This window comes from Hypomesus transpacificus, chromosome 15 (assembly GCF_021917145.1).
Source record: "Hypomesus transpacificus isolate Combined female chromosome 15, fHypTra1, whole genome shotgun sequence".
NCBI classification, from domain to species: Eukaryota; Metazoa; Chordata; class Actinopteri; order Osmeriformes; family Osmeridae; genus Hypomesus; species Hypomesus transpacificus.
Window position 1 is genome coordinate 6,643,220 of NC_061074.1, and position 15,283 is coordinate 6,658,502.

At 46.8% G+C, this 15,283-nt stretch overlaps 2 protein-coding genes across 7 annotated transcripts; both read right to left on the reverse strand.

The window, feature by feature from the left end:
- Positions 1-241: 241 nt before the first annotated feature.
- On the reverse strand, positions 242-8,970 carry LOC124477507 (heterogeneous nuclear ribonucleoprotein L-like). Of its 4 annotated transcripts, none has more exons than XM_047035337.1 (14): positions 8,848-8,970; positions 7,892-8,010; positions 7,292-7,529; positions 7,121-7,206; positions 6,470-6,566; positions 6,223-6,295; positions 3,218-3,250; positions 2,558-2,626; positions 2,012-2,274; positions 1,712-1,833; positions 1,338-1,539; positions 1,099-1,150; positions 902-1,012; positions 242-710 (listed from the first exon to the last, which is right to left on the reverse strand). In XM_047035337.1, the coding sequence occupies exons 1-14, from the start codon at positions 8,929-8,931 to the stop codon at positions 652-654; spliced, it is 1,608 nt and encodes a 535-aa protein (XP_046891293.1). In that variant the 5' UTR covers positions 8,932-8,970; the 3' UTR covers positions 242-651. The 4 variants fall into 4 exon arrangements, with proteins under 4 accessions (XP_046891293.1, XP_046891291.1, XP_046891290.1 ...); XM_047035335.1 differs by having other exon boundaries at positions 890-1,012; XM_047035334.1 differs by having other exon boundaries at positions 890-1,012; positions 1,093-1,150.
- Positions 8,971-9,531: 561 nt separating this feature from the next.
- On the reverse strand, positions 9,532-14,884 carry LOC124477508 (serine/arginine-rich splicing factor 7-like). Of its 3 annotated transcripts, none has more exons than XM_047035339.1 (8): positions 14,591-14,884; positions 14,097-14,334; positions 13,822-14,004; positions 13,101-13,175; positions 12,918-12,956; positions 12,789-12,833; positions 12,462-12,554; positions 9,532-11,632 (listed from the first exon to the last, which is right to left on the reverse strand). In XM_047035339.1, the coding sequence occupies exons 2-8, from the start codon at positions 14,318-14,320 to the stop codon at positions 11,578-11,580; spliced, it is 714 nt and encodes a 237-aa protein (XP_046891295.1). In that variant the 5' UTR covers positions 14,321-14,334; positions 14,591-14,884; the 3' UTR covers positions 9,532-11,577. The 3 variants fall into 3 exon arrangements, with proteins under 3 accessions (XP_046891295.1, XP_046891294.1, XP_046891296.1); XM_047035338.1 differs by having other exon boundaries at positions 12,918-12,959; positions 14,591-14,875; XM_047035340.1 differs by having other exon boundaries at positions 9,532-10,058; positions 12,918-12,959; positions 14,591-14,874.
- Positions 14,885-15,283: the final 399 nt, after the last annotated feature.

The window sequence follows — 15,283 nt, forward strand, 5'->3', positions numbered from 1 at the left end:
TCAGCGAGCCATCAAATCTGAATTTTCGGATCTCATCACAAAAATAAGACCGCTTTTACGATCTCGATATCGAAATTGCCATGCCTGTTCGATCAAGACAGAAATTTTAAATACGATGCCATCCAGTACTGGTGAAATGGCTTGACTATTTTATGCCCACTATTATATCCTTCACTGTGGCTGTGTTAATTTTAGCAATACTAAGCCATGTAAAACCATTAACTGGAGAAAGCAGACAAACTTTAATTCAAATTGGTTTTAATTTTTCTTACAACAAAAGAAGCACTCTCCCTCCTCAACATATGGACATGAACATGTTTGTGTATGCAGGTGCAGTACTGAGCAGACAGCAATAATAAAAAATAAAACAAAAGCAACGATTCAACATGGGAGAGCTATTGTAAAATTCAAAACAACATTACAAAAAGCATGTTCTTATTCATCCGCCAGGCATAAAAATTGTTTATCCACAACATTTATCACATTTAATCCATCTTTTATGATGTTAATAATACCAAAGAATAAGGACAGGAGGGCATGACTGCAGACACACAAACTCCCTACAACTAACAGTCTGGAAAGAACACAATGTGAAATGGAGCTGTAGGGATATAGGTTAGAACGATCTCCATGGCGATGGCCAGAATGGACTCAGTTTGTGTGCTGGGCAGTTGAGAAACACAGCTTGAGGGTGTAGGGGTAAGGACCAGCTGAGGGGACACAGACAGGAAGTGTTAGGCACAAAATAGGTTTAACTGATGAGTACATTAAATTCTACGTCTAGGCTTTTACACTGCTGTCGGCTGTGAGACTGTAACAAGGCTTATGTGTAGACTGTTGCAAGGCTGATACGGGCCCACCGGAATGGGCAAAGAAGAAAGGGACTAACGTGAGGACGTACTGGAGTTTTTCATCTGGTAGTGGTTCATCATGGACAGGGCCTCCATGGCATCGTTGATGGACTCCCACTCTAGCAAGCCTGAAGAGCTGCGCTCGCTGGTTGCTGCCCCTCCTGCTCCACCAAACACAAGCATTAGAACATGGGTACACCAGCATATAGATACAATTATACTGAAGAAAACTATGTCACACCCTTTCCTGTGAACAATTTGATGTTGATGGGGCTTTTGACACCCAGTTCTTCACAGATCTAGAAAAGAAAAAAGCACCACAGCTGGTAAGACGCGAGTGGAACAAGCAAAGCAGACTGCAATCTACACCAAATTACATTCCAACAACAAAAATGCTATGATATAGCAAAACAATACGAGTAAAGAACACACTAGCATGTGACTGTTCCATGTGACTTTTTGTAAAGGCCCCTCTGGAGCACCCACCTGGGAGAAGACCTCGACGGAGGCATCGGGCTGGGCGTTAAAGAAGTGCAGCACGTTGCTGGGGTGCTGGATGCGGTTCTTGGCAGCCTGCTCGGGGGAGGTGAAGCGGTTGTTACGGGAACCATGGAAATCTTTGAAACTGGTGGAACCGTCTTCCAGCTCGTAGGACTGTCCTGGCATGATGGCCTGCTGCTTGGACACACTGGAGAGGGGAGGCAGGTGGATTAGTGAACATTAGGAACTAACTAAAACATTGTGATACACATCTCAACTTGACAAATAATCTAATGAGTGAAAGTAAATGAGTGAAGAGACCAGGTGAGGGAGACACAGAGGCATTTAGAGCCATGTCTAGCTACAGTGGGCATCCTCACCAGACGTTCAGCTTCTGTCCAAACAGGAAGTTGTTGTTGAGGTGGGTGATGGCACGGTCAACGGCATAGCAGTCTCCCATCTCCACCATGGCGGCTCCAGGTTTGCTCTTCATGAACTTCACCTGGTGGTTGTGGGGGCAGGGGTTAGAGAAGATATTAAGGGTACTCGTACTAACGTTTATTAAAATTGCCCACTCAACTGTCCGAATGGAGAGCTTCTGTCCTACTCTTCAGGAAGACATGACAACTCCAAAGTATCCAAGATTGCTACTGAATGCACGCCTACACATTCAAACTCACCCTCTCGACATTGCCATAGAGACAGAAGACATTGAAGACTCTGTCTGCATTCATCTTGAGAGCCTCCAGGCCGTACACCATGACAACGGGGGAGTCTGCGTGAGCACTGTACTCGCCAGGGGGCGGGGGAGGGGGTCCATAGCCTGGGGCACCGTAGCCGCCGCGCCCACCACGCCCTCTCATTGGTGGGCCCATACGGCGTCCCTCGTGGGGCGGTGGGCCATAGCTCTCGTCGTATCCGTACCCGTACCCACCCTGTCCACCTGCACCAATAGGAAACATGACCGTGACAGAGGCGGGGCCAGAGGTCAACTAAAGGGATTTTGCTGGCCATGGTCACATTAGACTGGCACAGAGCACACAACAAAAGTTGTGAGGAACTGCCTACAGAGTTTGACTACACAGCACCACTTTAGCTGCCACTGTGGGGGGAACCTAATCTCCTTACAGAAGTATATTGGTCCCATTATATCATTTAAAGAAAATGGCTGACAATTGAGGGGGTCCAGCTCAGTAGTGTGGTCCCCAGGAGCCTGAGAGGCTTACCGTACTCTGGAGGGTGGTCTCCCAGCAGAGCAGGCTGTCTCTGCCGCTTGTTGGGGTTGGCATTCACATCTGAGGAGAAGTAAGGCACAGGGAGAGAAGCAGGAAGAGGATATGGAGAAAGAAAGCGATAGATGTGAAGGAAGGGACAGACGGTTGATTTGCCGTCAAGTTCTGCCAGACTAACGCAAAAACTGGTATGCCAAATGTTCCATATTTCTCAGCTAGGGTATTGTAACATTGACCCCTCTGTGACAAATACAGATTACATCAGAACTTCCACACCAGGAATCACTTGCTTAAACGTCAGTTAATTAATGCGATCGGAGTAGGGAGCGATGCTTGGCACGGATTGCTGCTGCAATACCCAAAAACCAAACCAGTACTGTAGTTCTATAACAGGCTACATCTATGCTAAATGTGCTAGCACTTAAGAACTTGAATAAAATATGTTATCAAACTAAACAGTCCTGATGCTAGGCTACAACCAACATGCCAAATGCTTTAGCCCTAGAATGACTAGAACAAAAAGACAACAGCTTGATTAATATTGGTTTCAAATAAATGGCTAAGAAACGGGGCATGGGATTTGAATTGGTGGCTTGTGAAAGGGGTGGAGGGGAGGGGGGATAGGATACCTAACTAACGGTTTTGCACACACACCTGAATTGCTCCCATTTCCATCAGCCTCCGCATCTGTACAGGTACACATATAATAGAGTCAAACTCAGGTAAATCCACCTCCACATCACAACACACTGGCAACACATCAAATCAGGACAAGGCTATAAAAACACTGCTTAGTCACATCAGAACGGGGTCAGCGCTCACTTACTGCAACACCTGCTGTACTAACGACACTGATGTCTTAACAGCTCAGGCCACATTGCATTCAAGCAAGGGGTAGTTTACACAAAATGCATAGCAACACCCTGCCCTTAAAGAAACAGCACTACTACCCCACTACTATTACCAAAGTGGCAAACGTTCATTTGCATTTTGAGTAAACTGTACTTTAAAAACACAAGCTTTATTAATTTAGGTAATTGGACAATGATACACAGTTTGGCACATATGCACCCCCCAGCACCCATACACCAAGTCAACCTGGCGCTTCAGGTATTTGGTGCAACTAAATGGCAAAATACAATCCTGGCAACAGACATGAGGAAAAACCAGAGGACAAACAAATGCAGGACAACATTGTAGGCTCCATTTGCAGAGTCTTGGCAGCAAAAAAAGAAAACCCGCCCACAAAAGAAAATAAAGTGATTAGGGTCTAAAATGGAGTCACTTGAAAATGATGTGGTGAGGAGAATCTTGAGTGTTGCAGGTGTTGTGCTGCTACTGTTTCCCAGACAGGGGGAGCAGATTACTTACAGCATAGGCACAACATTGGCAGTAACTTGGAACCTCTCCTATCTCTCCATCCATGTTTGTTTCATCCATCCATCCACTCACTCCCATCCTCTTGGGGGTGGGGGGGCACAAGAGCACCGTTTTCACCTTTGGGACTTCCTTGAATCCTTTATCAAGCAGTAATTGCCCCAGTTGCTCCGTCTTCCGAGCGGCTTATCCTGCTTACCATTGGACGACCACTGGGTATAATTCCCAGATTGGGGAGGCAGGGTCCTCTCTAGGCGTAAATTGCCACACCTGCATCACATGGAAGGTGTTACACAGGTGCTAACAGGATGCCAACATCTCACAATGGAGCTGTATTTCAGAAAGGGGTGAGCTAGACAGGAAAGTATGTAGTCAGAACAGGAAGGAGGAGGAGAGGAGAGAATAGAGGTATAAGAAAACACCCGAGTCCATGATGTGGTGCATAGGTAGGTATCTGTGGGTCAGAGTAGGCCTGCCTGAATGTGCCTGCATACTTGGGGGGCGTGTTGTCAGCAGTGTCGTCTTCATCAGCTTTTATAGGCTGCGGCCTGACCAATGGAATCAGTAGAATCATCGACATCAGAGGAGTGGAGTGACGGATTCTGGGTGATGTAGTTGTGAAGTAAACAGTGTCCCATTGATGTGTTGATAAACACCTGGAACAAAAGTGTGAGATGGCCCATACCATCCCCCCAGTCCTGAAACAGGCCGGTTGAGAGACCGAAAGGACAGGCCATGGGTGCTGAACGACTGGTTGACATAATCAGTATGGTTGATCAGTTGTGGTGTTTTGCTCTGCTCCATCTGTCACTAAGTGAGCCTGTCTTTGTCTGCCTTCCAAATCGACCGCACAGACAAGGGTTCCATGTCATCAGTGGTTTACGGTGGCGGTGATGATGACGCAGGTGTGGGTTGTTGGGTGGAGGAGGAAGAGGAGCAGTGTTTCAATGTGTCTGGCATCTCACTTGAGGTCACAAAAACTGGGAGTGGGGCAGGAAGGGGAGGGAACCGGGCGGTTGAGAGGTACAAACAACCCCGACTCCCCCCCCACCCCAGCCAGAATGAACAATGTGTTGTACTGTGGGAGGTACAGCATGTCTTCTTGGATCTGTAGATTATGTTGCTGAGGTTGAAATGACGAGACTGGGGTGGTGGAGAGGCATGGGGGGTATCAGTCAGTTGTACGACTGTGTTGAAGGGAGTGTCTCTGGTCTCAACATCTTGTTGCAGTCTACCTCTTGGCTCAATGTCGGAGGGGGTGCGTGGATGGACTGTGCAGTGTTCCTTAGTTCACTAAAGAGACTGGATGTGTCCTTACGTAGTATTGATTTAGTCAACAAGTGTCTGACTCTCCCCCAAGAGAGCATGGAAATGTGTTGTTGTTGTTCCCCAGGGCAGGGAGAGGGAGATGAGTCAGTGAAGGACAGCCCTGACCACCTGGACAGCAGGTGTGGTAGGAGCAGCTGGATGTTGGGAGGTGGCGGAGGATTCAGAAGTGACTGGTGCATAACAAAGGAACTAAGTACCTGCTTTAAGACTATGAATACAGAGTAGCCAGCCTAAAATATATGTCCAAGGAATCAGGCAGCAGCAAAATAATAAGCAGCTGCCAGGGGTCACGGCAAACTATGAGGGCATGGCTTATGTCTGTTTGTGTCACATTGGAATGCCAGGGATATTTCAATCAAAGAAGTTCAATCATGATGCGGGACTTCCTTAAAAAGAAAACCTGCCCTTCTTGTCTTATGAAGTGGTAGAAGCTAACTTAAACTCATCACATTCTAGAAAATAACTACATTAGAATTCCAGACAGGAAGATCACATGCTGCATTCTGATATGCATAGTACATCTATTCTCCCTTCGGTTTCCTGCTGCACCGTCTACAACCTTAGTGCAGACACAATATCAGCATCGTTTTGGACTGGTCAGATTAAGCAGCTCATAAAGCTGTCCGTCCACGATTCCAGCTGCTCTTAGCATACTTGCTGTTTGTCAGTACAACCCCTCAAATGCCTCAGTCATAACACCACTGAGACAAGACTCAACATCCTGTGGCTGAACCTTCCATTTCTCAGCTCCCCGTTCCTGGCTTGTAACAGTGCTAGCCCAAACAGTATAGCCAATCCATTACAAGCCATATGTAAGACACAGAATTGAGGGTCCAGCCTTGAGTACCATCTATGCTGAGTGGTGCTATTCTGGAAGCTCTACCCTCCCCTCCCCCAGTGGCACTAAGGGTGCTGGGTAGTGACAAAAAAGACCAGTTGGACAGGTGTGTTACCTTGGGCACCCAGGTTGGGGTTAGTATAGTCCCATGTGTCCTGGTCGTTCTTGAAGACATTAAGGCGTGTCGGCTAACATGAAAACAGAAAAAACAAAATGATGATACCCTAACAGTATTACAACACAACACCTGCTATCTTGTCTGTTGAGTACAACAGGATCGTAAATGTTATAGAACTTGTTGTAAATAGCCTGTCTGTACAGGTAGCTGTTTATTAGTGTGTGGAGGGATTGTATGTGCTCACCTTGGCATATTCAATCTTCAGGGTGCAGCAGCCAGAGTAGATGTCGGCTCCGTTGAGGGAAGCTTTGGCCCGCTGTGCACTCTGCACAGAGTCAAACGTGGAGCGAGGGAATCAAGGAACAGACAAGACAAGAGGGAGCAAGGCCACGGGCTAGGGCATGTTCAGCTACTGAACACTAGTTCCTTTAAAAACACACTGTTATTACCTGTGTTTATATATATAGCCACAGTGTAAAAACAATAACATTCCCAGACTCTTAACACAACTGAAGTATTTTGTGACCTTGTCAGCTTCGCTAAGGAATCCTGAGGTTGTATAAAAAGAGGTGGAGTCGAGGTAAGCCAACCAATCTAAAACCAGGGGGAGCATTGCATTGAAAGCCAACGTTCCTACATCATGCTGCCATCACTATCTTATATACAGGTACAATCAAATTAAATTTCTCTTTCATTCCCCCACATCAAATCACCCCTTTTTATAAAAGGCTGGACCCAATGCCTATAGGCCAGACATTCAATAACATTAGCAGGCAGTTTATTAGGAGGTTTAGATGAGACGCTGGGGAGTGTCAAATAGAAGCAGGAACAAATAATTCCAATGGACCTGCACTTGTTACAAATGGCCATAACCATGGTGTTTTAAAAAGGATATTCAACCATGGCCTGGACACCGTTCTTCCTGAAGATGACGATCCTTTGGACGGGGCCACAATTGTTGCAGATGGTATAGAGGACGTCCTGAAAAACACATTATAGACTTGCATTTTTACAAAACACACAAGGCAATAATTCACACACTGTGGGGATCAGACTGTGCCGTTACCGTGGTGACTGGATAGATGGGGTTCATAATGGTGAGCAGGAGGACGTTGTTGACGCTGCGGGCGTCATCCGGGTCTCCAGGCCGGGAGATCTTCTGGCTGGTGGAGTAGTTGATGAAGGCCGGGTGTCCAGCAATGTACACCTGGTTGTCGTTAGCGTAGGTGACGGCAGTGGACGATCCATTCATATCCTCATACTCCACCAGGGCCTGGCGCTTCTTGGGCATCACCACCACGTAGCTGAGAAGAGACGCGGGTGCTGTTAACACTGCACAGCTCAGACAAAGCTGGTAGAAAAAACACTGCCAGGCTTAAAGTACTTAATCTAACCACATGGAAGGACATTTTAGGGGGATTCACACATTAAAACGACTATGTAACCAAAGTTTAAAAAAAAAAAAAAAAGGAAAAAAAAGAATGCATTCAAGTCACGGGTCAGATCAGTTCCTCTGGCAACACAAACATTTCTTTACTCATGAAGCATTCCTACTGACAGATAAAGCACCATTGTACTTCCCGTTAGACCAACTATGATGCATGCCATATTTCAAAACAAATCACTGACAGCAAGTTAGTGTTACCATCGACCTGTAGTTGCTCACCTGATTGGGCCAAACTCTTGCAGGGCCTCCACAAGGTCCGCTTCTGTGATACCATCAACCAGCCCTCTCACGTGCACCACCACGGAAGGAAGGGTCTTGTGTGGGTCATCATAGCCCTCCTACAAACATGAGAAACTTAAATCTACTTATCATTTTACGAAAGCGTTGGGTCAAGGCCGCCGTACAGACTACTAATCACTGACTTGTAGGGCATCAATTTTAAAGAAAGCCAACTTCTAGAATGCCGTGAATGTACTCTAAATATTGCGCTTCAGCTAAAATAACAAACTAGTACGGTTACGGACAAAGATGTTTCGAAACAATGAGGACATAAGCGTACAATGAACCCCGAGGCCGAACCCCGTGGGGGAGGGGTTGTTCAACAAAATTTGAATATAGTCGATCTGGAATGCTTAAAATGGTTAAGGTCATGCATAGTTTTAGTATCTTAAATCTAGTCAACACAGTACGAGACAATAATATACTTGGCCGTTCATTGCGTCGACTTCTTCCCCGTCTTGTACGCCGATAACGTTTCAACAAAGCGGTACGGTAGCTAGCTCACGCTTGCTGGTGAGCTAACATTCAGTCCATATGGCGTGGCCTGAATTGCACCCCATTCATTCACATCAACAATCTGCTGGTAACCACAAATAGACTACCGAGGGAAAACTATCACGGTCTCACTTGCATTAGTACACAAGAGTAAATCGAAAGCAGGTCCAAAAACGCATACCGAGTCAAATGCGTTTTCGATATTTTGGAAACTCGCGTGGATACTAAGCAAGCTTCTGCTAGCTGGCCGACAGCTAGCTACAGAGAGCTACGAAATCCATGAACCATCGCGTTATGTCTATGATGAGTTGGATTGGTTTATTAAATGCAAAAGGTGAAAATATAACTTATGAATGCAGCGTGATATACTATTCGTATAGACATAATTAGTCATCACTTACTGTGGCCATTCCGTCGTTGTCGGTTTTTTGTCTTTTCGTTGCCCTACCGCCTTCGCTGTAATAACGGCCCGTCTGCGTAGCCATGTTGTCCCAGTTAAAAAGGTTGATAGTGGTGACGGAGCGAAATGGACGGAAAAGTCAAGAAAACGACACTCCAATGGACACGCCTCATAGTCACAGTGTGCCCCAATTGGCTTACCTCTTACGTCTATTTCAAAATCATCTCAATCGTGACCCAATGGCAATGCTCAGTATAGATCCAGGCGTTTCATGATTGGAAAACCATATACTCAATCAAATACCGCTTGTAAAATTCAAGCAGCCAGTATCATTAAAAAAAGGAAACCATTTATATTTTTATCAACAAATGCAATCTGTGCTTCAGTAGTGTCTGATACGACTAGGCCCAGTGTTTTGGTGAAACTTATGAAGGTTGAAAAGAAGCAAGGTAAAGGTAAATGTAGTTATCCAGATACTGAGATAAATAAACCCAACGAGCCCAGAGGACATATCACCCCGGCATCAACTAGTAGAAACCTTGGGCATCTGTGCTTTAAATACCAGGAAAACAACATCACTCCAGGGTTGTTTCACCTTCTCAACACCCAGGTAACAGTTTATATACAAAGGCAAACATAATGGCAACATTACCATTACTTCGATTATAAAAAAGAACACATAAAAAAAGCTGTGCACAGATTTATTTCAAAATAAACCGCTACTGCTTGCAAACTGGAACAGCTTTAACTGAACAGAACAACACAACCCAACACAACACTAGAACTTAATCTCACTCTGAATCTAGATCAAATACAAACAGAGATCGTTTCCAAAGAAATCCAATAAATCATGAAAATGATTTGCTAGAACTGATTTGAGTAATTAAAAAGGGCAGTAGACGTAGACATGGGAAACATCCGCACGAGGAACGTGACATCGTAATCATCAGGTGAGGCATGCAGGTCGGGGTAATAAGAATGCATGTTTGGGCGGTTCAGACGCAGGTTTGAAGCTAACAGATTACTCTGAGGTGCTTAGAGGAAACAAATCACATTGACATAGCAATTCAAACACAAATATGCAAAAAATCAAGAAAGAAATCCTTGACAAGCTGCTGGGCTGTAAGAACAGATTGATTTGTGGGTGGGGCTTTCTTCCTGGTTCAGTCCCCCGGGGTCTGGCTCCTCTTCGGGCTGGCCGATCTGGAACGACTGTAACACACCAGACAGGAGGGTGAGGGCCTGGTAAGAGAGGGCCTGACAACTTTCTCACAACCATAACCAGCTGACCCCTGTATGTAACCCAACCCGACACCAATCCTACTTGCTGGCCTGCCTGTCTCACATGGCTCTCAGACCTACCACAGCCCATTTCCCTGGACCAGGAGGCTTGGTATCCGATGGCAAAGCACTCGTACCCAGGTCATCAGGTCATTTGAAGGCCAAAGTCCTTCATCTCTCCAGCGCACCGGAAACAAGTGTCAGTGCAACTAGTAGAACACATAATGGCTGGGGGACTGCCTTGTCTAAGGCCTGCCAGTGCTTATGTGAACATGTGTGATAAAGGCCCTGTAACCTTAAACATCAGAGGGTGACCCCCATTGTATGGCAGAAGTCCCTGAGATCAAGGAAATGGAGGGCAATCTGTTGAGAGTCCATGAGGAGTCTAAATGACCACATAAAAAACCACATAGGAGGCCAATGCCTTCCAGATTGGGCAGGAGCAGAGCACAGTCACTAACTCAAACACAACACCCCTAGCCAATATTCACTCCTTAGTCCCTACAACCATATCAATGATGAAACGAATCAGCTTGTCTTTGACACACAAGTCCAAGTCTGTACAGAAACTCAATGACCCCTGCATTGTTAACTTAATATCACCACAGTGTAGATATTTGACTTACTCCCCAATGTAAACCTACCATCGTGGCCCAATCTAGGCCACCGTGACCATGTTAAGCAAATATTGTATGTACAAAGCCACCACTGAGAGATCTCCTGTCTTGTAAAAGTATTAGTTACTGTAAATGTAGTTATTACTACGGTTATATGATACCAGTATCACATGGGATTAGACAGTAGTGTCAATAAAATGTGGAATTGAACCAAATTAGGTGTAATTTGAAATTCACACCAACTTTCTCTCATCACACACAAACATACACGCACACACACACAAAACCTTACTGTGCATGCCCAACAGTGGTTTAGAGTTAGTGTGTGTCTGTAAAGTAAAGTTAGGGACAGTATCAGACAAACTAGGCAAGTCCCATGTGTTTTGACCAAATCAAATGACATCATTTCAACTTGTTGTTGTTTTAGGTTTGGTTACCTTTGGAGACAGTGGCAGATACAACATGAACAGAGAAGCGACGGATGCTAGAACTGGAAGACACACTCGGAGGGTCTTGAAGTCTGATCTCTCGTCTCCCTCTCAGAAGCTAAGCCCTCAGGCAGGTAGGTAGGTAGGTAGGTAGGGACTGTAGTAGGGGGTTTAACTGGTCGTCTGAACGGAGCTCAGCGGTGTTCTCATCTGCCGCTGGCTGATTCTGGCTGACTCTGGGAGGGACGCGTGCTTTGGAACAACTGTGTGTGTGCAGGCAGGGTGGGTGGGTGCGTCTGTCAGTCGGGATCTGTAGCCGGTCGGACGGAAGGTCGACCTCTCTCTAAACCCCCCGCAGTGGAGGGGAAGGCCAGGCTGACTGGGCGGGTGTCTGGCCAGCTGTGGTCACCCTCCGGCTGGACGCACACACCACCAGGCTGACCCTGGGCTCATCCACTCGCTTTAAAAGGAAATGAAAACACACAGGCCCACTGCAGGTCACCGCTGTCTAGTCACCACTGAGGAGGAGGAAGGGGGAGGGTTGAGGGGAGGGGGGGGCGTGAGGTTCTCTCTCTGAAGAACTAGTCAAACTGAGGCTGTATGGAGGAATCTGAAGAAGAGAAAAGAGAAGACCCCCCCCACTCTCCCTCCATCTCTCATTCCATCTCATGCCTCCAAATTTTACAATCCTGCCCCCCAATAGCCACCCCCTAACATCTCCCGCCCCTTTTTCTGAGACTGCAGCTTCTGACTGCCTTTCAGTGTAGTGAAGTAGTCATATCCAAAAGTATTAAACAAGCCTACAGTGTTAACATTAAAGACTACAAAGCAGATAAAGGACAGTTCCTAGCTCATCTCTATCTTCGATATGGCCCCAGGGTCCCCATCTTTCCTCCATCCATCTCCAGCAGTCAGGACTCTCTAGGTGATGGGGGGTGGGATCGCTCGGCACAGCCGTTGGGAGAGAGGACAGTCTTCAGGTAGAGGAGGCCGATAGCCGGAAGTTGAAGGAAGGAGAAGTGTCTGCCACCCTAACCCTTACCCAAGAACACCCCATCGATGGCTAGCACACTACAACTTTCAACTGTCAACACAGAGTACGGGAGGGCGGGGACAAGGGGGGGGGGGGGGGGGGGGCTTTTCTTCGGAGGCTCCTCATGGAATCACATTTGAAAAAACATTCTAAAACATCCAAAGCAACTGTAGATTAACAGTAGTGTTAGGAACAGGAGCTGGAGGACAGACAGTTAAAACGTATGGAGGCACAGAAGAGGGGGGGCAGGGCTTACCTGGTCCTCTTGCGACTGGGGGAGGGGGAACGAGAGCGGGAGGCCGGGCGCCCTCTGCCCCGGGGAGCTGACCTGGAGCGAGACCTGGAGCGACTACACAGGAAAAGACATCTCTTAGCCTATCACGTTCACATTGCCTGAGATGTCACAGAAGCAGGACTTTTCGTCCATGTTTCATCAGTGCTGTCTTCTCTACCCCTTGCCAAGAGCAAGCCCATATACATTCAAAAACTAAACACCATAGGAGTCCACTCAAAGCCTCTCAGAGGAGAAGAGTAGGAATGCTTTAGCTATACCATGTTGACCCATTTGGAGACAACAGCTCACCTTCTCACAGGGCTCCTGGACTTGGAGCGAGTAGGGGAACCAGACCTAGTGGAAGGGGAGGATGGAGCACTCCATGTTAACTCAGTCACAACAGATAACAGGCATGTTCATCTGCAGTCACAGTCTTACCTGCTCCTGCGCTTGGAGTATGAGGCAGAGCGATGCCGGCTGCTACGATAGAGAGATGTCACATGATCAAGACAGGAGCAAGAGCGCTCACAGCACTGCAGGGTATATGATCTCATTGGGGGGGGGGGGGGGGGGGGGGAATACTCCTGTTGAGAAAGCTTGGAGTAACCCATGGGAACTTACCGTCCGTTGCTACGGCTGCGGGAACGGTATCGGCGACCACGAGATCTGGACCGGGAACGAGAACGAGAGCGTGACCTAGGAGATGAGTAGACACAAGGCTGTGATTGTTCCATAGGGGCAGACACACTGTAATGGTTGGTCTTAAGGAGCAGATACATGTCTGTGATTGGCCCATTTGGTTTCCTAATGCACAAATTGGAAAGACACAACTGCCACCTTTGACTGAAAACCACAAGGCCTCAGGGGGATCCTGAGGCCTGCAAAACTTATTAAAGTTAATCTGAAACAGTTTCATGAATCAACACTTGCACCTGTAAACAAAGACACCTTTGTGAGTATTTGTGTGTCGTCTAGGCTAGAGAAGTGAGAGTCTGCCACTGTGAATGTGACACACAATCATCAAACTGTAAAGCTCAAATATCTCCAAATGGAAAAAGGTTCCCATGTTCACGTTGTGAACAGATTGACAAAGTTTATGCTGCAGCATTAAGTAATATGAAAAGAAACCTAGCATTTGGGATTTGTTGCCGTTTCCTGTTTTACCGAACTCGTACCGAACCGTGACGCCAACACGGTGGTACGCTCCGAACCGTGACTTCTGTGTACCGTTACACCCCTCATCTGTTTCTGTGTGTCTGTGAGGCTGTGCCAGTGTAGGCTATGTGTCCACTAGTGTATGTGTGTGTTTAATTGTGTGAGTCAGCTTGCTGAGTATCTCCACCTGCTGCGCCGACCCCCTCCTCTCTTGTTGAAACGGTAGCAGTCATAGGCATAGTGGCCCCTGTCTCCACACTGGTAACATCTGTCGTTGGGGTCAAAATGCCGCCGGCTGGGACGGCCATGGCGACTCTTTCTGGACATGCCTGTAGAGAGCTCCACACGGATTCGAGAACCACACATCACCCTGAGAGGGACATAATAAAACAAGATGAGTTAACACAAAAAATATGAAGTAACATTCTCCACGGACATGCTAAAGTTACAATCAACACTCACTTTCCATCCATCCCCTTCACCGCGTCCTCCGCGTCTCGTGCATCCTCGTACTCCACGAAGGCGAAACCGGGTGGGTTCCTAGCAACCCATACGCTGCGCAGAGGACCGTAGTAGCTGAATGCCCTCTCCAGCTCACCTTTGGCAGCACCGTTGCCCAAATCACCAACGTACACCTTGCAGTCGGTGTTCCGGGAAGAGCCTCGCGAAGATGAGTAATGTGACATCTCCCTCACCTGTCCTACTCAGTAGTCGAAAGAAAAGGGCGATAGACGCAAACTGTCATTCTCGCCTAATGTTGTCAATAAGAGGCTTCATGAACATACATCTTACTAAAAATGTAAGGATTGACTTAATAGTGAATGTTAAAACAGTCTAACATCAAAGCCTCGGTTTGGGACGTCCCATGGGATTATTGGGGTTGATCCGGACATGTTAGCTATTTTGTACGATGTAAACAATGCAATGGCGTCCGTCGAAGCGAGAGCTCATTTTACCTTCCTGCAGTCCCACGGTTGAGTTTGTCACCCACGATTACTTCACAGAAAGACGATGCAATCAGATCACGTAAACAGACTATCTGTCTAGATAACTGGAATATTTAACTATATTTCAAGATGTTTTTTTCTGAACACTTCTAGTTCCGTGCTTTTTTGAAGGGGTTTATCGCTTTACTTACTAGTACTGTACAGTGGTAGCCAGACTGCGATTAAATTGGCTTGCCAGGTTGAAACATCCCCCAATCTAATGCATGCACCTTGGCCGTGCCCCGTTCTGAGCGAAAATAAAGAGTGTGTATCAGAAACCTGGCAACCCGAGAGTTTACAGGGTAGTTTGAGGGACAAACTCAGCGCCTCCGCAAGTCCGCAATCAATACAGGAACCCAGCGCACGATGGCAATCGAAGCATTTCCACCACGACGTAGGCTACATTGCATAGGCTACTCCAGAAATCGCTTCGGCGACCGGTTAAATTACTCTTTCCCTCAAAGAAACGTTTACCTTAACAGTTGTGTCGAAACAGTTAAACCTATGCGTCCTCTCTCTGTCCTGGTTTTACCGCAGAGTACATAATGTAGGCTTAGGCTAACGTACTTGTGTCGTTTTATTTAAAATAGATCTATTAGGCCTACACACACACCGGTTTGCTGTTCGAACCTTTTAGAAATTAATGTCAGTTATATTGGATTT